The sequence below is a fragment of the Aplysia californica genome, unplaced genomic scaffold, assembly GCF_000002075.1.
Source record: "Aplysia californica isolate F4 #8 unplaced genomic scaffold, AplCal3.0 scaffold00168, whole genome shotgun sequence".
NCBI classification, from domain to species: domain Eukaryota; kingdom Metazoa; phylum Mollusca; class Gastropoda; order Aplysiida; family Aplysiidae; genus Aplysia; species Aplysia californica.
The window spans coordinates 440,416-467,787 of NW_004797438.1; the positions used below are offsets into that span (position 1 = coordinate 440,416).

General features: G+C 40.7%; 2 protein-coding genes across 2 annotated transcripts in view; one reads left to right on the forward strand and one right to left on the reverse strand.

The window, feature by feature from the left end:
- LOC101863184 (28S ribosomal protein S21, mitochondrial) overlaps positions 1-1,170 on the forward strand; it is a 4,981-nt gene extending 3,811 nt beyond the window's left edge. Inside the window, exon 2 of the mRNA XM_005097944.2 lies at positions 359-1,170. Coding sequence (XP_005098001.1) covers positions 359-536 — 178 coding nt within the window. The 3' untranslated portion in view covers positions 537-1,170. The remainder of the gene's footprint in view (positions 1-358) is intronic.
- A 4,007-nt stretch (positions 1,171-5,177) lies between these two features.
- Positions 5,178-27,372, reverse strand: part of LOC101863433 (flocculation protein FLO11) — a 30,331-nt gene continuing 8,136 nt past the window's right edge. The window contains exons 6-15 of the mRNA XM_035969671.1: positions 26,033-26,154; positions 24,596-24,858; positions 21,875-21,987; positions 18,082-19,306; positions 15,825-15,924; positions 13,571-13,704; positions 9,793-9,883; positions 8,413-8,645; positions 7,504-7,621; positions 5,178-5,838 (exon numbers count right to left, since the gene is read on the reverse strand). Coding sequence (XP_035825564.1) covers positions 5,799-5,838; positions 7,504-7,621; positions 8,413-8,645; positions 9,793-9,883; positions 13,571-13,704; positions 15,825-15,924; positions 18,082-19,306; positions 21,875-21,987; positions 24,596-24,858; positions 26,033-26,154 — 2,439 coding nt within the window. The 3' untranslated portion in view covers positions 5,178-5,798. The remainder of the gene's footprint in view (positions 5,839-7,503; positions 7,622-8,412; positions 8,646-9,792; positions 9,884-13,570; positions 13,705-15,824; positions 15,925-18,081; positions 19,307-21,874; positions 21,988-24,595; positions 24,859-26,032; positions 26,155-27,372) is intronic.

Consider the following 27,372-nt stretch of genomic DNA (forward strand, 5'->3'; position numbering starts at 1 on the left):
CATGTCTCTTTTTCCTGCTTCTCTGTGTCATGTCTCTTTTTCCTGCTCCTCTTTGTCATGTCTCTTTTTCCTGCTTCTCTGTGTCATGTCTCTTTCTCCTGCTTCTCTGTGTCATGTCTCTTTTTCCTGCTTCTCTGTCATGTCTCTTTTTCCTGCTTCTCTGTGTCATGTCTCTTTCTCCTGCTTCTCTGTGTCATGTCTCTTTTTCCTGCTTCTCTGTGTCATGTCTCTTTTTCCTGCTTCTCTTTAATGTTTTGGAAATCGGAATGTTACCATTTTCTGATTATGCTAATACTTATAATACTCTCCCTCGCAAATGAATTAACACATTAAATGCTCTTTAAAATTTTTCACACAGAATACTGAAACGGGAGCAGTTTTTCTCAGATGTGAAACGGAAAGAAAGATTTGAGAAACCTTTCCTCAAGAGGAGCCGGCTGTCATATGAGAGAGCTAGACGGATCTACGACTCAGAAATGCAGCGGAAAATTGAATTTGTGATGAGGAAGAACAGACCGGATCCTTTTCTACGATAACCGAAATATGTGTGTACATGAGACGTTGCGTGTGGTTGGTTTTGTATTGAGAGATTGAGACTGAGTGGCAGTAGTTATGTCTGCTTTGTGGACATGTAGTCTACTGACTGGAATTTTTAACACTCATGTAGGCTTGATGAGTTGAACGTTATGTCGTGCAGAGCCATCTAGTCTTGACTTGTACTTGAACTGGAAGATATGTCAACTTATCTCCACCATTATTTCTTTTTATGGCTTTCATTTTTATGGCCAATGTTGTTCAGTACCGAAGGGAAAGAAATGTAAAATTAAAAAGAAAATTATTTTTTAAAAATTACTTAAAGTACATAGCCAATATTTTCAATTACCGTACTTTCGTAACATTACATACTCTTTCTTTTTTTACCTCACAGTTTTATTTATCTCGACCAACATGAATGAAATGATTCATAGACTACGACTTTGCACCATCTGGTGTGCCTTGTATGCCAGACGTTTGTGACAGAAAGGTTTAACTGTGTTCACGAGGATTACTATGTATTTTAGGGATTGTTGAGCATTTTCTGAGCTGATCGGTTTGTTTGAACATAAGTTCTCGCTGTGTGTTCTAATAATAAAAATTGCTTGCCTTTTTTGGGGCACAATAATAATTACATTTTCATGGTTTTGTTCATTGTTTGAGCTTTAGACTTCACTTTACTGGGTTTTGTAGTGAAAAATCTTTATAATTTATACTGTACAACATCGTGATGTTTCTTTTTCTGCTGTGTGGTTGGTTACCTGGTACTCCGCTGTGGTTTACTCCTTGACCTTGCCTATCAAACATCTATTTCTGTAATCCGTATCTCTCCTTTTTTGTGTGTTTGTTACTCCCTTGTAACACTCTAATCTTCGGAACTTATATGACCTAATCGTGTTGCAAGTGCCATAAAACTCTTACTGAGACATAAAACTTCTCTCGTCTGCCTTAATCACTGTTGCCAGCACAATGTAGTGAACTTGGATTGATTGAACTTTCTGTTCGATTTAATTTATAGGCTTTTCTTGAGCTATGGTCCTATTGCATAAAATAGAAATTCGAGAATGGCACCCAGATAGGTCGTGTGTAAAACTGGCCATAAAGACATGTTTATTTAAATCCTTTTTTACCGTTGTTCTACAGTTTCGCTCACTGTCGTTTTAAAATATTTTAATGTAGGTGTTTTTTACGCCCCCATTATCACAATTTAGACCATAGAAGGGGGGCTGTTGACACTTCCTGTCAGGGTCAACTCTGGCCGAGAGGGATGATATTCAGACAATAATGATAAATAGCATTTTTGTTTAGTGCTTATTCCTGCTCAACAGCAAGCTGTGCAACGCTTCGCAGGCCATATGTTGATATTCCTCCAGCAGATCTGTGATAGCATTCTGAAACAATCTCAACTTCATGGGAAGCATTCAGCGCAAGCTGTCACCTTATAGGGGCCGGAACACTAACATACTGAGAGGATGTTTCGCTGTCCATAGCCGGATACCCATTCACCCATGGGTTAAGTGAGGAAAATTCATGTACAGTGCCTTTCCCAAAGATATGTCGGGCTTGAGTATCGAACCCACAACCTTACAATTACGAGTCTGGTAGTAGTGGTAGCTTAACCACTTGACTACCGACGCTACAACATCCCACCATAAAGACAGAGATACTTGATAAAAATGTTCTCTCCTTTTGGGAATCGAACTGGGGTCTCCAGCATGCGAAGCGCTTAACTGCTACACTACAGACACTGGTACAGTGGAACTTGGATTCAATGAAGTCATCGGGCTTGACCTTAAAATTAGTTGACTTCGAGGGGTCGTTATAGTATAGCAAACAAGGTTTTTGTAGAGATAATTACAGGCACCAAGCAAGTAATAATAAGTAATGTTTAATATTTGACTTTCTCAATCAAAAGTAGTTTGGTTCCAAATGACAGGCATACCGAAGAAATGTTGAAAAAAATTCCAGGAAAATACACAGAACATTACCATGTAAGCACTGTGCTAAAGGGCCGATTCGTTTAAATGCACGCCCGTGTCATCTATCATCTATAAAATGTATTGTTTGCTGAACAAGTCATGTTGCTGTGTAGAGCCTAGCATGCAGCAATGTTTGATGTAGATCTATGTCAAGACTAGCTGATAATATAATTGTAATATATATTTGATAAGTAATTAAGTAGCACGTGGAAAAAAATAGCTGACACGTTTGTATCTCTACTGATGATCCACACCTAGAACCGACACACGCTAAGACTTATTGTGTGCGTGCTGACATTGACAATGCGTTTGTTGGTACTTGTATGAAAGTTCAAACTCATTTCGAATTTGTCGTTTTTTTAGCAAATGGGGGCTATCCCATAAGATGCTGTTTTGAGTTTGAGAAAATCGAAGCTAAGTTTTTGCCCCTTGTTCGGTCTCTTTAAAACTCAAGGAGTGTTTTCTCTGAAACAAATGTATGCACCAATGAAACCAAACTTCCACTTTAAATTTTGGTTTAGGTGAAGATTTCTGGAAACCCCCAAAATCTGGGTTAGCCTGCTTGTCCTTAAAAGCGACCAATTGTGCTACGATGGTAGCTTCCCCTCCCCTCTCCTCGTCATCATAGAGAAAAATCTGGCCGACCCCAACTCAATGACTCAATTCAAACAAAGGAATTCAACTGAATTTGACTGGCAGTGTACACTAGGCATTACTCAATTCGTTCCATCCGACATTCATGCGGTCCGCGCTATTTACCGATTAAGATTGCGCTGCACGTTTTAACGGTCGTAATTGTATCATTCTTGTGAGCTCTTCAGTTTCGTATGTTAATTTTAGGTTTTTACTCTTGTGAAAATATGTGAATGTTCCTTGATACGAATACGAACCTGAGTAAAAGAATAAAGATGGAAGTGAATTTTTAAAAAAAATTATTTAAAAATTATGAAATAGGGGGCCTACTAGCGCAATCTTCAGATTGCCGGGCAATTATACGATCGTTAAAACGCGTTGCCCTGATCTGTAAATAGCGCAGAACACATGCATTTGACCAATGGGCATCTGTTCTAAAGCGCCGTACTGTTCGCATGCTCTTTCGGAGACCCCCAACTGAATTTTGTCATGTAGGCTACATGTTAAATTGTATATAATGTAATGAGCAAAAAAATAAAATAGCAATGGTCTAAGTTCTTATAGAATACCTAAGGCTGGGCATTTAAATCTTGAAGAAAATCCAGGCCGTGGGTGCCTTGAGTCTTCTGTGACAGACAAGAACATTGCAGCTGTTGATGCTTTGATTTGTGAGGACAGGAAATCTGTGATTTGGCTGACGGATGATCATGTCAGCAGCATGTTTTACAGTATTAATTTGTAACCAAGGAGCTGTCACTTCGCCCGGATGTGCGTATGTATCAGGGTTACCAGCTGCTCTAGAATTTGTCATCTCACAAGTGAGGGTATCCAGGGGAAAAATTCGGACAAAAGTGTGGCGCCGGCCCTCTATCATGTTACACTTACACGCAAAGCATTCCTTTCTGCAGAAGCTCGTCCAATTGCCTGTCCCCAGAACATTGTGCAAAGCAATGCAAAAGATCGAGATTCAGGCTGGAGTGTCCGAAAATTTCTAAGCTAGTTTAAATAAAAGTAAGCGAACGGATATGTGCAGACAGACAAAGAGCAAGAGAGGGGAGAGGGGCAGAGAGAGAGAGAGAGAGAGAGAGGGGGGGGGGGGGGGGGGGGGGGAAGGGGCAGAGGAGAGAGAGACATTGAAGAACGAGTAGCTTTGCTGAAACTTAAATAGATTATGCCTTGAATTAGCCATGGTGATATTTATTCAGATCTATAGAGACGAAGTAATGTATTTGCATCTAATAGTTTGTATGAATGAGTGGTAAATTAGTTCAAAAGCAACTCTAACAGCCGAAGTCAGTCGAATTCGGATTAGTTGTGCCAAAAAGGCAAAAAATGTTCTATTCATAAAGGAAAATCTGGCCAGCATGGCTTAGCTTAGAGATCTAATTGAAAATATAATTCGATTGGCAGTGTGCCCTCGGTATAACAATCCACTATTTTAGTCTCCCAATAACTAACTGGCTTCTTCTAGTTCTAAAATAGAAACCACATTACTGTGTACTTACCACCATTATTACCAGTTTTTGAAATTAGTCAGATGAGCCCCATGGGTAAAAGTTGGCCACAACTATTTTGCTATAAAACTTTCAAACTCGTAGCATCTCGAGCGGCTTTGCCTGAAAAGATAAAATCAAATCACCCCCGTACTGTTGATTTATGCTCGAACTCGAGCAGCGGAGTTAAAAAGTCGGACTTTTTTAAGACAGTGTCAGGTAAATGAAAGAAACCCGTGCTTCACGAGATCGACGTTAGTCCAATCAAGGATGGCCCTCATGGGCTGCCGGCACCATGATCATAATGATGTGCGCTGGCTTTCTCCTACCGGAATTTCCGGCCACAGCCGGCAAATTTTATCCATGATGAGCCCTTTATCACTTGGTCAACTCACCATGAAAGCCACCTTAACAAAAGTCAATCCATGTGCATCTAATAATTATATACCGGTAATGAAAAAGTGGTATTTTTAGGTACCGGTAGAATATCTGTGTAGTTTCCTTATAATTGAACAAAGAAATCCACATAAGACATTTCATGAGTCAAATATCAATGTAATTTTATTAATTTAAACAAAACAAAGACTGCATTCATTATAGTTAAAGATATAGCGAAGCCAATAGTTTGTAAAATGCCTTGAACACATTTCACAAAGATAAAAGTAAATTTTCAAAGTGTTCCAAGTTTTGTAGAATAACATTCTTAAAAGATTTTTCAATATATATTCTTTTACAATGTTGTCAAAAGGACCATGCTTAAAATACTATGTATAAAATTCAAAGAAAACATTCTCAGTGCGCACCTATTATGCTACTCCTCGTCCAAAATAATATTAAGTTAAAAAAAAAGAAAAAAGAAAGCCTTGCTATACAAGCACCATCACCATCCATCAGCCAGTTCCCTTCCACTATATATATATTCAGTACTACAATGAGCCACCGATACACGACCGACCGACGTCCCTGATTGCCGAATGAGACAAGTAGGCCTATTTGTAGACTGAACATGCGAAGCACCATAAAATACTGACTGACACAGTATAGAGCAATGTGAACAGGATTTCTGTAAGCTATACTATCAAAAATAGGATGAGAGGGACATAAAAAACAAATTAAAATGAAGTAGGCTACTTGGAGACGTCAGTCTTGTTTACCACTGTTATGATAGCTGTCCTGCCATTGTTGTCTTGGGTATTGAACTGCAAAAATAAAAGGATAAAAGTAAATATATATATATAATGGCGTCCAAAAAAGCTTGAAAATGGTCACTTTTATTTTAAGGACAAAAAGGCTGTCCCGAAAAAAGCGGTTTTGAGAAAATCGAAGGTAAAGTTTTTGCCCATTGTTCAGTTTCATTGAAAAACAAGGAGAGTTTTCTCTATAACTAAACAAATACATACACCAATGAAACCAAACTTCTCCTATAGGTAGGGCAATGTCAACTTTTGGAATAGGTCAAGACTTCTGGAAACCCCCGAAATCTGGGTTAGCCCACTTGTCCTTAATATAAAGCGACAAAATGTATGCACTCAATTGCCATGTAAGTGTAAGCCTAGCACTACCCATGCAAGCAGCATACCAGTTTAAAGCAAAAGAAATTCTGCACTATTTGATACATTCACATTAAATCTACAGTGCAGTAAGAGTTGCCCAAGGTACAGTCACTCTAAATTCACCTTAAAAAATAAACCCTGGCAAAATTTTACAAAATTAGAGAAACTTTAAGTGCGCTTATATTTGCTAAAAAAAAATCATCTTTATTAATTATTAGTAGTAGAATTGTTTCGATCTTTTAGTCCTGTCTTTTTCCCAAGCACTCAATGACCATTATGTCGTCAACATGCTTCTCTTTAATAATATTAACTCAAACAAACTACAGCCGAACCTGTGTAAAACGGCCACCCACTGTCATTATCAAGCAGAAAAGTGGCCGTCTCAGGCAGGACTGATCAAAATAAATGAAGAAAGAGACCACCATTCTCTTCTGAGGTCCAAACTGGGGCTGATCTTAGACTTAGGACTACTGTTGTAAGGCTAATACTAATTCAAAAGGGTTATTGCTTTCTTTTTTTTTGTGGGGGGGGGATGTTTGTTGCGTGTGTGGTGGAGGGGTGTAAAAAGTTGTTTCTTGTTTGTTGTTTTGTTTTGTTCCTTGGTTAGCTTCTTTTTTTTCGTTGCTGATTTTGTGAAAGGTAAAAATAAACCAATGTACGACGATGAAGACCCAGTACCACGGTTAAAAAAAACACTGGGTCGCCACCACTCGGGAGAACGAGCGACGCTTCTGCCGCCAGTTCACGTAACCGTCCATGGTTACTTTGTTACAGATTAGGTTCACAAAACAGTGAGCACGTCACCTCACGTACGATTTGTGTATGAGTTGTGGGCGGGGCTTACAGGTTATGACCGATCACACGCTTCTCTCACCAGCAGGTGAAAATTTTATATTGCTATCCTCTGGTCAACTTGGGTCAACATTCATTGAAGGGACTAACAATAATGACAGGAGAATGGATTATGACCGCCCATCCACAACATCAGGGGCCTATATAAAATTTATGATAAAGCATCGAGCAATGGGAGACCACGTGTGGCTGTCTAAGGCAAGTATTTTGGTTGTGAGTTGATAAAATAAGGTGGTCGTGTGGGACAGGTGACCGTTTTACACAAATTTTAAATAAAAAACGTAGGGGGGGGGGGGGGGGGTTGGATGTAAAGTGGCCATTGGTACAGGTGGCAGGTTTGACCGTTTTTAAAGACAGGGTTCTGTGTCCAGAAAAAAAAAGCGTCAAAATGGTACAAATTGTCACGTTTCAAGAAAAACAAAAGAAGAAAAGATGATGATGAAATTCAAACAAACTTACTATGGCTGTCTTTGGTTTCTTGCCCCTATCCTCATGAGCTTCTCCCTCTCCATGCGGAGTATTCGCTGAGACGTTGAGATCGTGGGAAGCATGTAGCTTGGCTGGGACTGAGAGGACCCTGAAAAAAAAAGTTCCAGAACATGAATTACCCCAAGCTATTTATAATCACTTTATACGAAGGCCTGTAAACCTTTTCAAAAATTCATCATGTGGGGCTCTCGTGGGATAGTGGTTACTGTGTTCGCCTCTGATTCAATAGGTCCCGGATTCGAAATCCGACAGTGACGGAAATTTTTTTCTCTGAAATTTTCTTCTTTCACTTCTTGTCCTGCTCTCTATCCATGTTCTGTCGTCTGCTTTCGTCTCCACTTTCTGTCCTCCCCCCTCCTCTGGGCTCCTGAGCTCTTTCTGCAGCAACTCCTTGGCTCCTTCTTACGGCTGTCTTTCAACCACACCGCTGATCTTAGGGTAGGTAAGATCTAACACCCAGTCTTTTCGGATAAGAACGAAAGATCTTGGAGATCTCGTGTGCCATTTACACACATTAAAGATCCCTTGGTGGTCCAAAATCGGTAAGAATAGGCTTTGGCCACCACCCGGGCAAAATTCATAAATAATTTTTACCAAAATTGAAAATACTTAAGGAGTCCCACTTGCTCAGGAGTAGTCTTAGAACAACTTACTAGAGAATTTCAACAGACGGGTCCATGACAAAACAAGTTCTCTTTTTCACAGCATTAGAGCAGAGAAATGAGTGGCAAACCATGATCACTAATGTCAGTTTCAGACCTGGCTCTTCATGAAGAGTGGGGTTAGTACAACGCCATTAGTTCAGAAGCGCCAAACCTTCACTAAAACTAATAAAAGCAATTAAATAAACCAATGATAAAACTGCACAGCACAACCTACCGACAGTATCTGATGATTGCTTGTGGTTTACTTTCGACAGAACATCCAGAGCAGACGGGAAGCCGTGCTTCTTCACGTTGTGGACCCTGTCTCGGAGGTACGGGTTCGAGGCCAAGGCTCGGTTGTGGCGCCGTTCCTTCGTGGAGTTTTTAAGCACTCGCCCTACCCCGAGAGTCTGTTTTCCAACTGAACATTCACCAAAGACATCTGGATCAGGAGTTTTTTCTGCAGAGCTGTTCATGATTCGGGTTGGGGGAGGGGGGGGAGGAAAAAAAAGCAAATCTATTAATTCTTTGACCAAAATACAAAGTTTGCATTAATTCAACTATCAAAGTAACTACAATGTGCTCAATGCACTGTTGTAATCAAAATATAACAAACGTTAAAAAAAAACCCAAATCGTATTAACCTTTCTATTCTGCTTACGGAAGACAAGAAATAGGAGTTTTCCTCATAATCCTCTCAAAAAATCTCTTTTCTTAGAGGTTCTACAGCGCTCGCAACTGCATAAGGTCATATGAGCGCCAAGGGATGGATGTCAAAAGAGAAGTCCTTACAGGGAATCGGACTTACTCTGCTCACCTCTTTAGCTACAACAGCACAAAGTCTGCTTCGACTATGAAGGCACCCCGGAAATAGCAGGTCACAAGAGTGTGACAAACATAACAAAAGAAGTAGGGGAAAAATGATGATAGTATGGATGAGGAAAGAAAAAGCAGCAATTCCTTCTATGTTGTTCCAGCACAGAACGAGCATGACATTGATAAATCAGCCCATTTACAATTCTGCTGAGCATAAGAACACGTTAACAGGGCTGTCTACCTCAAAGTTCCCATTTCAGGTAGATTCAGGGTCAGTTTCAGGTAGTTTGGCCCCAAATCAGGTAGTACAAAGACAAAGAAGGGAAAAAAAAAGATTATCGTTGCCCCATCGAACGCGCTTGCTTTCCGTGATATTGGGTAATCGTATTTTGAAAACTTGTTAGTGCATGCACACGTGTGTGTGTGTGTGTGTGTGTGTGTCTGTGTGTGCACGTGCGCATGCACACGTGTGTGTTTATATATGTGGGGAGGGGGAGGGGGGGGGGTGTTTGGGTGTGCACAAGTTAAGATGAACAGTGAGTATGAAATGATGCGAGTTTTAAAAAATAAATAGTTTATGGACAGTCGTTCAAGGCACCTATCACTCAGTATTGAATCTGGAATTGAGCGCAGGGTGATTGCCAAAACGACTTCAAAAACCCTAGCCCATACATACCAATATAAACTATATCAAAATATATTTCTACTTTCGTCAGTAGCACTGCCCTGGGGGAGGGCGTGGGCACAAAGAGAGTAAGCAACACGCTACGGACACTGGAGAGAGGGAGAATGTTTTTACCTGTCTGATGAGGACACCGGAGCTGGAGCCAGTGTGTTTGTGTTCAGCTGTTTGAGCGCCTCCCGTCTCCGCCCAGTCCCCTCTAACCGCTCTGGAGACAAAGACATGGTAAATATCAACACAGATTTTTAAAAAAAAGGCATGATATGGTCGGTAGACTGCAACATAATGCAGGGATGCCAAATGATTTTGGAGAAAAAACCCTGAAAATGAGCGGAGCATCGCATCTCACCTAACACAAACCTTGTAAAGTTTTTCAATGAGCACACAAAAACATCTCTCTTACCTCTCCCCTTTCTTTTGCAAGGGTACGGGGCGGACTTTGTTTCATCAATTCCAGTAATATTATATCTGTTTTGAGAAGAAGGACCTTCTTCTTCAGGAAAGCCAAATGATTTTTGAAAAAAAAAACAACAACTGAAAAACCTGAGATTTGGCATCCCTGATAATGATTTGAAATAAATTAAGAAGAAGAAGACAGCTGTTGCTGTAGAAAATAAATAGCACATACTACAGATGAAAAGGTGTGTGAAAAAACCCCATATCATATCCAAAGAGAGAACAAACATCGAAAAGGTTTATATCTGATTCACAATCTGTACATTGTTTAACCCTATCCGTAGGTCGTGTTTTACAATGGTATCGATACGCCGTGGGGAACTCTTGTGCCACCACTTTCCAAAGAGGAAATTTACTCGTTAATCCGATCTGTACGCTTTGCAAAGCAGTCTGTCAAAATGATTTTTTGAGAAATACTGAAAGTTCCAAAGAGATCTTCGCACTAGAAGTATTCTAAAATGTGAAGAATACATCCCCTGGCGTACAAAATGCCCCCAGAGCGTACGGATAGGGTTAATCCTACTAGTGTCGACAGCCGATTAAAGCCAAACAGACAGAAAATAAATGCACATAGAAAAATAGCTAAGCTGGCCCCTAAAACATTTTTGCCTTCCTCAGAATGACACGGCAACTCAAATTCCAAGATAGCCATATCTCATTATGAGTTGCTGAACCGTTACATCTCTGTAAAAGAGGTTTTATATATTATTATATGAAAAAATAAGGAACTTTTTATTACACATAAGAGATAAAACAAACCTAAACTACTTCATTAAAAATTTAAGATACTCTACCCGCAACCTTTTGCACACCTGAAAGTACACCTCAGTGTGGGATGGGTGTAAATAGACTAGCAGTTGAAACAACAAAGCCCCGGTGCACAGGCCCTGTAGGCCCACGTGGCCGGGGCTAAAAAAGCTGGATTTTCTACAAGTATTTCTACGTAAAAAGAGATAAAATTGACCTTGAAGAAAGGAGTAACTCTTGAAAAATAGGAACACCATTTCACTTTAAAAGGAAAACACGGAATAAAACGTTGAATCAAAGTGTAATATGTGGTTGTAATTTTTTAAGCCGTAATCCAAACAATTAAGACCACATTTCCGAGACGGGCTACATCGGCCCTACTTGTCAGGGCCAACAACCCGGCCTGAGAGGAATCCCATCACCCACACAAACAGACAAAGATACCCCAAAACAACCAAACTCTCCACTCAGGAATGAATCAAACTTTCATGTCTTCTACATGCAACAGGTAAAGGACCTAACCATCGCACCACAGAAGCCGGTAATGAACGTAATCTAAGTGACAACAATTAACTCTTTCCGGACGTAGTTTTTTGGGGGGTCTAGACATAATTCACCTATGGCTCCCTTTGGCTATGCTGGTGGGGTACAAAATAACTTGATAGAAGCATAACCATCACTCCAACGTAACATATGATATATCAAATAGAAGGAAATTGAAAGAGGAATACATCCCAATATAAAACAAGGATTAATTGTGAACACAAGTAGGCATTAGAAGGGCTAGAAATGGCGATGGTGAGGAGAAAAATACATTTTGACAGAAAAAATTACATTCACCAAACACGTGAAAGCAAATCAGCATAGCTATCTTATCATATATGGCCAAGAGCATAATCCATAAATTTCTGAATGCACAACTTTTTATTTGAAAGCAATATTCCAATTTTTGTTTGAGTTATGATATATTTATACTGAGTCCGGTTACATCGTTTTGTTGACGCAAGACCGCAAGAACTAATTCACTCGTTTTCCCCCAAAACCCACGCTTTAACAAATTGAACCTAGATGATTTCGTTTCCTAAACCCTTTTTGAGTTTTTCAATAGCATTAAAAAGTAATCTAGCGAAGGCAGGGGTACTGTGGACCAGTCTCAACAATAGGGCAGTCAAGGCTATCATGCCTACTGTCAATATACAAGGTACGCAGTTGGAAAGGCTAGAGAAATTGAAGTACCTGGGCATTACCTTTGACCGCACCCTCTCGGCAAAAGACCATGTGACGAATATTATCACCAGAGCAAGGAAAGGACTTGTTGCACTGAGAGTGATGGCTGCATCTATGCCCCAACGCGCCCTTATGATCATGCTTCAAGCGGTTGTACTGTCTGTAGTGGACTATGGCCTTGGTATGCTCACCCTATCCAAAACCCAGCTACATCGCCTCGAAGTCATTCAAAATGAAGGAATGAGAACTGTTCTGGGATGCACCCGTGACACAGCAGCATCAGCGATGAGATATCTGCTGGACCTGCCAACGCTAACTCACCGACACAAGCTAGCACAAGTCAAGGCCTACCTTCGAGTAACAGCAGACGAACGTCACCCTCTACATCCGAAAATAGGAAACCAAGTACGCCAAAGATTGAAAAGAGGATCTTCATGGATGGTGCAGGCGGAGCGAACTCTCGATATGTGCTGTGAAATCGAGGACATAAGAAGAGGATGTGACTGGATGAGGCCGGAGAAAGACATGAGCAACTTCATGAAGGTGATAGCTAAGTCGAGAGTGTCGCGAGTGGCCAGCAAGTGCAACTAATGCGGAAATCGTGGCCATCCTTGAGGAAAATTCAATGATGGGTGATGTTGTCGTCTTCACCGACGGATCAGTGAGGTGTGGCCAGAAATCTGGGTGGGCGTTCAGTGCTCTAGTTGACGGGAAGATAATTAAAGAACAGTCTGGAGCCTATGAGTGCACTACGTCGAGCATGGCAATGGAGGTCAAGGCAATAACAGAGGCGCTGGAATGGATCAGCATGGAAGCGTATAAACATGCCGTTTGTCACAGATTCGATGAGCACCCTAGAAAAAATCAGGAGTGGGTGGCTCTACAGTGACTGGAGAGCTACCATTGCAAATAGCCACCTCCTAAGAATTATATGGGTGTTCTGCCCTGGTCACGCTGGGGTGCAAGGAAATGAGCGTGCTGATGAACTTGCCGGCAAAGCAACACCCAATGGCCGAATCATGCTCGACCCACCAATGGTGATCGCCAGATGCAAGGAGAGCCTTCACAACCAAGAGGAGACAGACTCCCACACACTCAGCACAATAAAAGGAAAGTGTGTGCGGGGCACAGCGAAAAAAAGTTTGCTCCGAGGAGTGGTCAGGCATGTCTCAAACCAGCTCCTCATGGAGACAATTAGCAGGAAGACCCTGATGTGGACGCTGGAAAGGAGAGATGAGCAGCTATGGACATGTGCCGCCTGCTATGATTCTAGCTCTGGATCCAAGTAAATCCAATAAAAAGTAATTATAAATGATGGATCGTGTTAAAATGAAACAATACTGAAACACTGTATCACTGCCAATATATTGGCGATACGTCCAAAAGGGGTGTGGGCTCGCGCCGATATATCTGGGATACGTCCGGAAAGAGTTAATACCCAGCAAAACTACGGCAGTCCACTCACTGGCTTTAGAGGCAGAAAAGGCTTCCGTCAGACAAGGCATTCCGTGCTTCTTCAGTGAGTTCATCACTTGGGTCATGTAGGGATTGTTGCTGAAGTCTGGGGTCTTCATGGCACTGGTGGCAGGATTCTCACTCCTGTAGGAGGCGAACAAGTAAATAATAGTATAACATTAGATCTGTTATATATAAAACAAGTAAACAATAGTTTAACATTAGATCAGTTATAAATATAAAACAAGTAAACAATACTTTAACATTAGATCTGTTACATATATAAAACAAGTAAACATTAATTTAACATTAGATCTGTTATTATAGTTATATAAAACAAGTAAACAATAGTTTAACTTTAGATCAGTTATATATAAAACAAGTAAACAATAGTTTAACTTTAGATCAGTTATATATAAAACAAGTAAACAATAGTTTAACATTAGATCTGTTATTACAGTTATATAAAACAAGTAAACATTAATTTAACATTAGATCTGTTATAAATATAAAACAAGAAAACAATAGTTTAACATTAGATCAGTTATATATAAAACAAGTAAACAATAGGTTTAGTTTAGTTTTAGTAGAGGTTTTACGGCACTCGCAACTGCATAAGGTCATATGAGCACCAGAAGATTAGAGGAGTTACAAGAGAGCAACAAACATATATAAAAGAAGAAGGGAAGATAAGGACGATAGATGTTTGATAGGAAAGAAGAAGCAAACCACACCAGAGCACATGCCAACCACACACTAAACAATAGTTTAACATTAGACCAATTAGATAGAACAAGTAAAAATAGCAAAAAATTAGACCTATCAGATAAAACAAGTAAACATTTGACCATTAGATAAATTAGAGCAAATACCCAATAGTTAAAATATTTTATCAATCAGATAAAATAAATAAACAATAGTTATACAGTAGACATAATAAACTCCAGTCAACAAAAATTAAACTTTTTTCCTTGTGCGTTTTAGGGCACTTGGAACTGCATAAGGTCATATGAGAGCGTGCAAAGGTTAAACATTAGACACAAGGACAAAATGTCGTAAATCTTTCAGCTCAGATATAGCTCTACATAAAAGGCGAATTTTTTTCCTAAGCGTTTTATGGCACTTGCAACACAATAAGATCGTATAAGTTTGAATTTTGCGCGGGTGGCGGCCGAAGCCTACTCTTATCGATTTTAGACCACCAAGGGATCTTTAACGGGCGCAACTTGCACACGGGCCCTCCGAGATTTTTCGCCCATGTCCGAGAAGGTTAGGTGTAGATCTTTCTTACAATCAGATCAGGGGTGCGGCTGAAAGACAGCAGTAAGAAGGAGCCAAGGAGTAGCAGTAGAAAGAGTCAGGAGCCCAGAGGAGGGGGCAAAGGAGGTGAGGGGGTTGGGGCAGAAAGAGGAGACGAAAGCAGACGACAGAACATTGCTAGAGAGCAGGAAAGAGGTGAAAGGAGACAATTTTAGAGAAGAAAATTTTTCGGCTGCTACCTGGATTCGAACCCGGGACCTTTGAATGAGAGGTCAACACCTTAACCTCTAGGCCACGAGAGCCCCCTTGTGACACTGTAGAGCTTGTGATGCTGAGAGATTACCAAGGTACAGTCCAACCTGCTCTAACAGACACAAGTCCAAGACAATCACCTGTCTTAAAAGTAAGTGTTTTACGGCACTTGCAACACAATGAGGTCATATAAGTGCCGAAGAGAGTAACAAACATAAAAAAAGGAGGAGGAGAGATCAGGACAATAAATGTTTTATAGGAAAGAAGGAGCAAACCACAAAGGAGCACCCACAAACCACCCACAATCACCTGTCTATAGGACAACTTCCACACTTTGCAATTTCTCTATATACATTATAATGACAATGTCCAAGAAGTCTACCAGTCTAGTAATACCCAGTACCCATAGGCATGATCGGTTAGGTTTGGTTCAGTTTGGTAGGCGGGGCTAGCCAGATTGAGGGCGCAAAGCGACCATCGTCGTGGCACAAACCAATTGCCAGACAAGCGGCTTAAAAAACAAGAGCATTTGTTTTCCGGCAACGAGTCGTCAGTCGAGCACTTGGTTGGCGATCGGTTTGTATTAGAAAACCAATCCCCTAAAGGGCACACGGTTTATTAAACAACCCTCTTTCTACTTGAAAATGGGTGGTCGTTTCTGACAGTTTTGAAAGTATTCAGCAGTTATGTACTGTTGTTGAGACAAAAACAAGTTAAAAATTATGTCTAGAGTGTAGGAGTGAACTACAAACCCGTGGGAGGCGAGCGGCGTGGAAGGCATCGATGTGGACTGGGGAAGATCTACACTACTAGGGGCAGGCGACCGGACGGCATCAGCGTAACTTTTGGGACCTGTTGGAAAATGTCAGAACAGAGCACGCTTTCAAATCTGATTTTATTTTAGTTTTAGTAAGAGTTTTACGGCACTTGCAACACAATCAGGTCATATAAGGGCCGAAGATTAAAGGTGTTACAAGAGAGTAACAAACACACACCAAAAAAAAAAAAAAGGAGAGATCAGGACCATAGATGTTTGATAGAAAAGTAGGAGCAAACCACACCAGAGCACCCGCCAACCTGGTTTTATTTCTAGTAAAGAGACTCACATCAACACAATTATGGTCATATGGTTCAGGGAAGAAAAGAAGAAAGACAGACAGAAATACCAGAGGGAAAGGTAAGGAAAAGGTCCCCTACCAGAGGCACCCCCTTCAAACATCTGCATCAAATTTGTTTGTTCATTTGATTGTTCCAAGTACAAGGAAACACACATTGTCATAGACAAGGCAGACTGTCTGTCTGTCCTGGGCAACAACGTCATTGCACACCGGACAGGTCCATAAGTGCTCAGTTCCCCCCAGCACCAAAGCCCGCAAGGTATCCATACTGATTGTTCCGGTTGCTGTCATAGACATGAGTTTACTATTAAATAAGAGTAGGTGAGAGAGAGGTATTGACAACAGGGCAAGCATCCCTTTTTTTTATATTTCTCATAAAGACAGAGAAGCACATTAATACGATAACAGTGATTTAGTGCATGGAAAAAGCAAGACCCAACAGAAATAACAGCAGGAAACAAAAAAATAGAATCTACCAATGGCGTCCTCCAACCACTTACATTTTTTTAAAAGTCTGCTGTCTCCACATAAGCAGTAAAAAAACATCATCTAGCTGAGGTTAAATAACCAGACTTCAATTTTATTTTTTTTAAACATGCCAATCAGAATAGTGGCTGTTACACATTCTCCAAACATGGAAACAATAAAATATTTACAAGAAGCTCTCTTTAACAATTACAAAGAAATTCTTCCAATCTTCAGATTTAACAAACACAATATTATAACAAGTTGTGAAGATTTTAGTTTTCCTTTACCCTACTAGACAAAATGGTACATGATAGTAGGTTTTCTGCCGAGCCAAGGCAGAGCGACATATCTGCCCTTTTTATGATTTTGAGTTACGTCGCGCTGCCATTGGAAATATGGGCATGGCCCTTCACTTCAGTTACGTCTGTTTGCAATAGTGAAATATCCTATTTCTAGTACAGATACGATACGTCTTAGACACAAGATGCAGAATGGGTACAGGATCCATTTAAACGAAGTAGATGCAAAAATTAATTTAGGCAGATACGTCGGTCTGCCTTGGCACGATAGTAAGTTTGATGCCCCTACCAACACAATTCAGACCATTTGGGAGATCAGATGCTTAGACCCAAGCCTGGCAGGGCCAACGTGGGCCAAGCGAGATAGAGCATCCTAGCGGACATGGTCTGTTAAGATCACAAAGACAAGTGACCATTATAGACAGGTGGCCAATGAGGACAGGGGCTGAGTTATGGTCACTTACTTGTAGACCTGACAAAGTTAGCGAATGATTTTTAAAAGTCTGAAATCTTGATTTTTATCTTTCCATTTCATTTCAGTCCAAACTTATTTATAATAGAACTTTCTATTAATCAAACCTACATACTCAGCCTGAGGACAGGTAGGTGGAAAACTTTTGTAGCAAGTGACTGCTTGGACGAAGTATTTTAGCTCTATTTCTTGCCAAAATGACTGACCATGGCCGCGTTGGACGAGACTGCTATGGATAAGTTTACAAAAAACAGGAAAAACCAAAGAGCGTCATAGAACAGTGGCCGTTAATACAGGAGAACGCCACAGAGAGGTGACTGCTAAAACAGGTTCAACTGTAATATTTTTGGACATGGTTGGTTTACAAAATCTCAACTACTACAACAGTGCAGAACAACAATTTTTTAAGGGCTGCATTTCACAATATCTGAAATAAGAGACAGCTTGTGTTACACTTTTTACCACACTACAAAACAGCAGTACAGTTTTAGTTTGTTTTTTTGGGGTGGGGGTTAAAAATCAAACAGCATTACAGTTAGTTTTTATGTTGTAAAAGAGTTCTCTAAAAGATAAAAAAGAATTCAGTTCTCTATTTTCTGCAACATAAGCATCATAATGTGTAAATGAGTGAGCTCCTTCAAGGCCAACTTACTAGAGTGAGAGCTGGTGGGGCTGGTGGAGACGTTCATATTGTTGGAGTTACTACAAAGCGCCTGATGTCTCCGTGACGTGTGCTCAGCCACCGCAGAATTCTCCCCACCCGTATGGCTATCCGAGTGATGGTGAGTCGAATTCAGACCCATCTGTAAGGAGCGCGACCTCGATATCACACCGTGCTGCGCGTGCTGGACTGGGGAGGGAGACTGGGAGGTGGGAGACAGACTCGCGTGGTTCTCGTTCACCCCCTGCTTGCTTCCCTGAGAGGGCGATGTTGCCGTCCCCTCTGACTTTGACTTGCTACAAGCGTGAGAACGAAAATCTGCAGAGAGACGCCGCCTTGTCGGCCGGGTGTCATGGTCGGTGACCTGGGTGTCAGTGTTGGTGCCTTGAGTAGAGACATTTGCAGGGAGGTTTACACCCAACATCGTCTGTGCTTTTTGTCGGGAGCTCGGCGACACATCTATGAGAGGTTGAGTGATTTTCGACACCTCTTCTTTGCCAAATATCAGTTTCTGGGGAAGAAAAGATTTGTCTTTGCCGCCTCGCATTCTGTGTCTCCGCGAGCCTTGCGGGCTTTTGGCAGCACTTGACCGTGTCTGAGACAACGGAGCAGCATCGGCAGCAGCTTTTTCGTAGTCCTTGACGGCAGACGCCACCCTGCTTCTCCCGCAGTTGTCAATGCACGGGGTATTTGGCAGCGCAGGCTTAATCACCTCAAACGTGTCGTTTAAATTTTCATTGCTGGCCGAGTCTGTCCTACTTCTCTCCTCCCCAGCGGCAGCAGCAGACGAGTCCACGCTCCGAGGCTGACCAGTGGACGTGGTGAGACCCGACGATGGAGGCTGCTTCTCCAACTCCTGTTTCGTCGTTGATTTGACAGCACAAGATGCTTGAATCTGACCTTCAGCGGAGGTCACCCTTGGCACAGCAGCTGGGTTACAGTACAGAAAGTTCTTATTACAGTGCAAGCTTGGAGATTCCCTCTTTGAGCTATTATATTCAGGGCAAGTTCTGATCACATTTTCGGAGTTTGCAGCTGTGGTAGCATTCACAGATGGCGTTTGGATTTCTGACCACCCTTTGACGACTGGAGCCGTTGGCAGACTAGAGACGGGACCTTGCGGTCTTTGCTGGCCGAGAGGCTGAGACGAGGGCATTTTGTACCCAGAGGAAACAGGACTAGGTCTCTGAGGGCCCTCAGTATTTCCCCCAGAGCACTGGGGAAAAAGAAAGAGATTATGAAACATATTTGAAGTAAAACATAAAATGAAATAAATAAACATAAAGTAAAATAAATACAATTGAAACTTGTTTTTTTTATAGTAGAGGATTTTATGGCGCTCGCAACTGCATAAGGTCACATGAGCACCAAGGGGAGGGTGTCAACAGAGAAGTCTTTACAGGGAATCAGACTTAGACTGCTCACCTTTCTAGCTTCAACAGCACAAGGTTTGCTTCGACTATCAATCACAAGGGAGTGATAAACATACAAAAGAAGTACAGGAAAATGACAATAGTAAGGATCAGGAAAGAAAAAGCAGCAGTTCCCTGTTGTAGATCAGGCACAGTTATGAATGTGACATGAATCAGCCCATTTACAATTCTACTATGCTTGAACGAGATATGTCCCCCCTTTGGGAATGGCCTAAAGACACTTCAGTCAGTGGCACCGCCCCGGAGGGAAATTGAAACTGTGTTAGATGGCTACACATTGTCAAGAAGAAAAGTGGCCGTCTTCCACAGTGTCATTATATTGAGAAAAAAAATACACATGGGAGGAAGTGAGGAGTGGCCTTTTGTACAAGTGACTGTCTAACACGGGTGGCCATTAAAAAAACAGGCTTGACTATTTCTAAAAGTAAACTTATTCAAACCTGACACTCCATAAAATTTTTAATTCAGGATCTCAATGGGGAAAAACAACGGGATTCGGGATCTACTACAAGTCCCCAAGGTGACTGCCAGGCTGACTTTAAAATTTTCCAGGGGTGTCCATAAATATATGAAAGCAGATTAAGATTTTACAAAAATCCAGCGCCACAGGTGAAACAAAAACAAAAAATGGGATACGCGCGATCAAAATCGGGAGGCTTAAGAGCAGGAAAATTGGGATATCCCGATTAAATCGAGATGAGTGGCAGGTCTGTTTATTGAAGGTGAAGATGTAACACAACAATAGTTCACGACCAAGAGGAGACAGACTCCCACACACTCAGCACAATAAAAGAAAAGTGTGTGCGGGGCACAGCGAAAAAGTTTGCTCCGAGGAGTGGTCAGGCATGTCTCAAACCAGCTCCTTGTGGAGACAATTAGCAGGAAGACACTGAGGTGTACGCTGGAAAGGAGAGATGAGCAGCTGTGGACATGTGCCGCCTGCTATGATTCTAGCTCTGGATCTAAGTAAATCCAAGTTTTTTAAAAAATCACTTCAACTTGGAAAAACCCTGGACAACAACCAAAAAAAAGAGGTTCTTTGAAGTTTTGAGAGAAAATTAAAGAAAAGAGCTGAACAGTACATGTTAAGCATTTATTCAAAGGTCATTCCTTCAACTGTTTGGTCACATGCAGTTCTGATTTATTATGGAGGTGGCTCAAAATAACTCATTACACAACCCCCTCATTTGCCCCCAAGAAGAATTTTTTTAAAAACTGTCTGCCATAGGATAACTGAAGAAAAACTGTTTTTTTAAAAACAACAAACAAGCAAGGTAGATCTATATAAAGTATCAATATGTGGTTGAAGCTTAATAACTTGAGAGTAACAAACATAAAAAAGAAGGGGAAATAAGGACGATAGATGTTTGATAGGAAAGAAGAAGCAAGAAGCAAACCACACCAGAGCACCTGCTAACCGCCCACCCAAAACAGTTGAAGAAAGTATGAATGAGTTCTTTCTTGCCTATCTCTTGACAACAAAAGTGTGTGCAAAGATGAAGTGGACGGATAGTAAACGTTAAAGACTCCCATCTATACAATTCAGATAATTTCAGATAATCAGGAGGCAGGCTGCTTCAACTCTGCCTGTCTTGGGCAAAATAGGCTGAATGGGATATAATGATTATGGAGATTTCAAGATGATTTTATTGATTTTAAAGGCCAACGATTCTGTAGGTAGAAAGTGACACTTGATAAATAGAAAACTACCCCACTACGGAACCACTCGTCAGCAAAAAGTCTTAACTATAACACCACTGACCTTTTGAGCCCTAGCCACCGGTACATCGGTGAGCGAGACCCTATCCCCAACCCAGTCTGTCTAGGACAAAACGAGCACAGAAAACCGTGTTTGCTACTCAGGATATTATCGATTATTTTGAAAATCTTTCTGAAATAGATGCTGGTAATGATGAGGACTAACCTGATTGTGAAATGGAATGTGATTCTGATGATGATATAAATGTGAGAGTAATATACGAGTGAATCATTAACCCTATCCGAACGTCGTGTTTTACTATCGTATCAATACGACGTGGGGAACTCTACTTTCAAAGAGAAAATTTACTCGTAAATCCGAACCAAACGCTTTGCATAGCAGTCTCTCAAAATGATTCTTTGAGAAATACTGAAAGTTTCAAAGAGATCTTCGTACTTAAAGTATTCTAAAATGTGATGAATACAACCCCGGGGGTACAAAATGACCCCAGGGCGTACGGATAGGGTTAAGGAGCTCAGGCAGAGGGGCACGGTAGCCTCAGGAGGCCAGGGCTCAAAGAATTAATGCCCTACTCCTCATAAAGTGGTCGTAGCCCTTGGCCATTAACTCGTTCACTCACAGAGGTGCTCACCGTCCTGGCAGCGGGCTTCACGGCAAACGTAGGCTTGACCACTCGCTGGGGGAGGGGCTGGGACTGCTCAGAGCTCTTCCCGTTAGGAGAGGGCGAGGATTCCGACCTAAATACTGACAAAAGCAAAGAAAAAAAATTATTGTCACAATTTCAACAAATAGACAATGATGCACCAAAACTTATATAACCACAATTTTGTTTTAGTAAGAATTTTACGACACTAGCAACACAATAAGGTCATATAAGAGCTGAAGAATAGATTTTATGTGTTACAAGAGAGTAATGTACACAAAAAAGAAGGGGAGATAAGGACGACAGATATTTGACAGGAAAGAAGGAGCAAACCACACTAGATCACACGCCAACCACCCACAAACTATCGTCAGATTTTCAAAAAATAGACAATCAAGCACCAAAACTTACATGACCACAATTTGCCAGTTTGCCAGTAGCAGGTGGACCTTCTAACAAACACTGATTGTTTGAGTGAAAGAGAAGCGCACCGACACAAACGTGGTAATTTAGTGCCGCGAAAAGGAAAAGAAATACAGGGCTAATCCATGGTAACTGACGGGACATTTGGACTATGACTATACTTTATTACAATGATAACACTGTAATTCAATATTAACTCATTCGCTACGTAGTATTTTCGGCTTGTGGACGAATTTTTTTCGGGAGGGCGAAATGAGATGACTAGTGCGCAGTTCAAAGGTCTTTGGGGCCACAAATTCAAATAAATATCAACATATTATGTACCAAAATTTTCAGTATGGTTTGTAGAATACATCTGTAATATTTTAATGTGTATTTTTCAACTTTGGTTCCTGTAAGAGGCGATTATGCAACACATTTTTGCTTGGAAGCAGATAAAATTTGAAAACACAAAACAAATAATCTTTGGTGAAACTCAAAAAATGTTTGCACCTTGTCAAATGATACATAAAAAAACCCATAAATGAATATGGAAATGGAAAATATTGAAAAATTTGCAATTATTTGCTTACATTCCATAAAATGTGTACATTTGGATCATAACATCAGATATTGAAAAAAAAACCCAACAAATTTTATAATCTTGAAAAAAGGACAAGATGCATTCACTGACAGAAAAAAACACTCATATCTTATATGGAATTATTCACAATTGCATTTGGAATAAACCTATACTTATCTTGAGTAGTACTTTACGTGTAATTTCACCAAAAAGTAGTGATTTTGGGGAGAAAAAATATTTTGACAATTTAGATCTAGACCTAGATCTAGCACTCAAATATATTGATTTCTCAATAACAGTGCACTGGCAATTTGAGTCCAATAGTATCAATATTATAAAAAAGAGTCCTACATTTCTTTAGTGAGCAAAATAATGATACATTTTGTTGTGTAAAAGTACTAAGACTGGTGTCTGGGCTATAATTTGGGCTTCGCGATAAAACAAAGTCGCATAAACTACGAAATCGCGTTTGAAAAGAGAATCTAAACTTCCGATTTTCGGTGGAAACGCTTGACCCGGAAGTCAATGTTATATTTTAACCCCTTTATTTTAACATGGATATGTGGCTTGGAATAAAATCTAAGCTAAAATTATAGTCGGCGCTCGAGCCCCTGGGGGCGGCTTAGCGTACTGACAGGGCATTTTTTTCTGTCCCGTCAGTTACCAAAACTTAACAGGTCACAGAATTTGCATTAAGCACTTCTTTTTCAAATGACTGCCTTTAACATGATTCTAAATATGTATTTCAAATGCTCTGATCATTTAAAGTTGAAATAAATCAACTGATATTGAATTACAGTGTTATCATTGTGAGAAAGTATAGTCCAAATGTCCCGCCAGTTACTGTGGAATAGGCCTACAGTCAAACAAGGAAAGAAGGTAGTGAAAGAAATAGGACTGTACGAGTGGTGCCCTCCATTCATACGCACAAACAGAAAATGATGCTGAAGAATTTACCTATGTTTTACCACAATGATCACATTTTTGCCAGGAACAGAGAGATCTAATAATGGATTTTAAAATGACTACATCTACATAATGTATAGCCGAAAGCAGGCTGTATGTGCTATGCAAACCTAGCCCACACTTGTCAGGTTGTTTATTTTAAAATGAATAACAATTAATAGCATTTATATAGCCCACATCCCACCTCAACAGCAAAGTCTGTGTGCTTTACGATATAGTATTATTACCCAAGTAGATCCTAGAACCCTCAGAAACATTCTGGGCTTCCCAGAATGCAAACAGTGCAAGCAGTTGATCATGCGCTCAAACACTAACAAATTTACAAGATCTTTCTCCGTTTTAGTAAGAGTTTTAGGGCACTTGCAACACAATAAGGTCATATAAGTGCCGAAGAATAGAGGTGTTACAAGAGAGTAACATACGCAAAAAAGGAAGAGAGATAAGGACACTAGAAGTCTGGATAGGAAAGAAGGAGCAAACCCACTTTCTTCGACTATGGGCAGTTACTCACTACGACCTGGGTGAAGTGAGAAAAATTTACGTAAAGTTTCTTTTCTAAGGAAACAACATTAGGCCCCTGACAGGGTTCCAGTCCCTGACTTAATGTTTGCGAGTCCAACAGCCTAACCCCTAGGTCAACGACAAAGAAAGAAGCACATCAACACAATAACGGTCATAGAGTTCAGGGAAAAAAACAACGAAACAACAGAAGGAGCGGCAGGTGACCCCGCTCCAACCACCAGGCAATGCTGACTTACAATTCACGTGCAAGCGAGGAACCGGGAAGTCGATAATGTCGCTGATGCACATCTCCTCATCCTCCGTGACCCCGGTGTCCATGTTGTTGATCACCGGGCTCGCAGGACTTCCCTCCCTGTGACCTTGAGCCCAGGCCACGCCTCTCTCCTCCACCAAGTAGCAGCACTTCTCGTATCGACACCTCAGGTCGGAGTTGAGTAGATCCTTACCCAGCAAAACCTCGTGCTGTTTTCGCACAAGCTGCAGCAGGCATGAGATCAGTCTGGGGACACAAAACAAAACGAATAAAAGAAATAAATTAAAAAGAAAAATGTTTTAACTTTTTTTAAAAACTTAATCCAAGAAATTTTCAGGAAAGTAAAAAAAAAAAAAGAAGAAGATAAAATAATTCATACTTCATTGAATTGTAACCACTAACGTTTACATGAAAACTCAAATTTGAAAATGTAGGGCGAAACACTGGTCGGCCAAAACATGGGAAGGGCACAAAAAGAAAACTTATCTTCAGGAGGGGGGGGATTCAGTCGAAGATGTGTAAAACAGCCACCTACTGTAGAGGAGGAAGCAGTTGTCTTAGACAGGTGAAAGTCTTGGTTAGTGTAAAACAAGACCAAAAAAAAAAAACAACAAAAACTATCAAAGGGAAGAAATGGGAAGTGGCTGTTTGGGTGGGAAATTGTTTTGGACAGGCGGCTGTTAGATAAGGTCTGACTAAGATTAGAAACCTCACACTTCTGCATGATAGATCAAATTCGAAAACGTAGTATGAAACATTTACCGGCCAGGAAGAAATTTGTTCTATGTGGAACGAAAGAAAACAATATTTCTGCTATTGCTATATAATTGGTCGCTTTTAAGCAGAAGGGGGCTATCCCGAAAAATGCTGTTTTGAGTAAATTGAAGGTAAAATTTTTGCCCCTTGTTCAGTTTCTTTAAAAGACCAGGAGAGTTTTCCCTATAACCAATGAAACCAAACTTCTCCTATAGTAGGGCAATGCTCACTTTTGGTGTAGGTAAAGAAATCTGGAAACACCTGTCTGTCCTTAAAAGCGACCAATTATGCAAAGTGCATATAGGAATAGCCGCATGTGTCATTAACACCCCCCCCCCCCAATCTGTTCTCCTTTATTACATTCTAGCAACCAAACTAAATGAGTCACTTACGCTTAACCTGTGATTTATTTCTTCTTTTCTTTCTACAATTTAAGAAAACCAGAGACTGGGTCACAGGGTGGGGTATGTGATTACATATAATATACAAAACAAACAAAACACTTAACATAGAAAATAATTCTTCAATACATGAATCAATTATTGGAAGGGGGAGACAAAGAAGAAACATGCAGTAGTCTCAAGAAAAATTCTTCACTCCCCACACACAACGATATCCATTTCTCTTGTAACGGTCAACACATCACACAAATATGTTCACATACTTTTCATTAACGACAGCCTGTCGCTCCTGCGCCCGCGCCATCTTCTTCACAAAGGCCAGGTACATGTGAGTGTCATGGAGACTCGCCTCGGCCGAGTGCATTTTGATGCTCAGATCCAGGACCTGAGGAGGGGAGGAACAGGCTGTTATTGTTTAGTTTTAGTGAGCGTTTTACAACACTTGCAACACAACAAGGCCACATAAGAGCCAAAGATTAGAGATGTTATAAAAGAGTAACAAACATTTTTTTAAAGGAGGGGAGATAAGTTTTAGCTTTAGTATTTTTTTAAAGGAGGGGAGATAAGTTTTAGCTTTAGTAGTTTTTACGGTGCTCGCAACTGCATAAGAAGGAGGGGGGGATAAAGACAATGGATGTTTGATAGAAAAGAAGGAGTATACCCCAACAGAGCACCCGCCAACAAACCGCAGGTTGTTATTGTTTGACATCCACACCAACACAATTCAGATCACTTTGGAGGAGAACTGCTTCGACCCGACTCATCCGGGCCAGTCTGCTTAGAACAGGGCACGAGACAAATGGAGACACTCAATTTTCAGTATAACACCTTTTTTGCTCGACTCACATCTTCTGCGCGCAAAAGCAGAGAGCCTAACCACTATACCTCAGACACCAGTAAGAGGGTAAGATAAGAAATACTGTCACTAAATCCAAAATGTGCGTGTGGTGTGTGTGCGCGTGCGTGCGTGAGTGGTGTGTGTGTGTGTGTGCGTGTGTGAGTGGTGTGTGTGTGTGTGTAAGAGTTTGGTGTGTGTGTGTGTAATAAATTGTACAGAACAGAAGCGTTATAAAAAAAACTTTTCCTACGACAAATTTCAACAAATGACTACATAGAAATAACAAATACAAACATCACAACATAACCTGTCGCTACTGTAGGCGCACTGCCAATATTGACAAACTCACATCCACACTTTAGTTTGGAAATTTGGGAATCACATCAGTAAATGGCCCTAACTGAACAGATTATCAAAAAGAAATGAAAAAAAAAAACCCCGAAAAAAAACCCAACCCCAAATAAAGCCCAAAGAAACACCTGCATACAGGTACATAGAATCTGAATTTGAATATACACATAGCAAAAAAAAGAGGAACATGGAAATCTTTTCATTGCGGGTGCAAATTTAGCTACGTGCGAGCTTTAACACTTTTAGTACCGTCAGTGACTTAGGTCGCCAGGCCGTAGTATAGGCTCATTACTGCTGGTGACTTTAGTCGTCGACTCGACAAGGCACACTTAATATAATTAAACAACGAATGGACCCACTGCACTGAAGTAAATATCAAAGGAAGTCACTCTTTGTGATAGCTGAAAGGTTGAT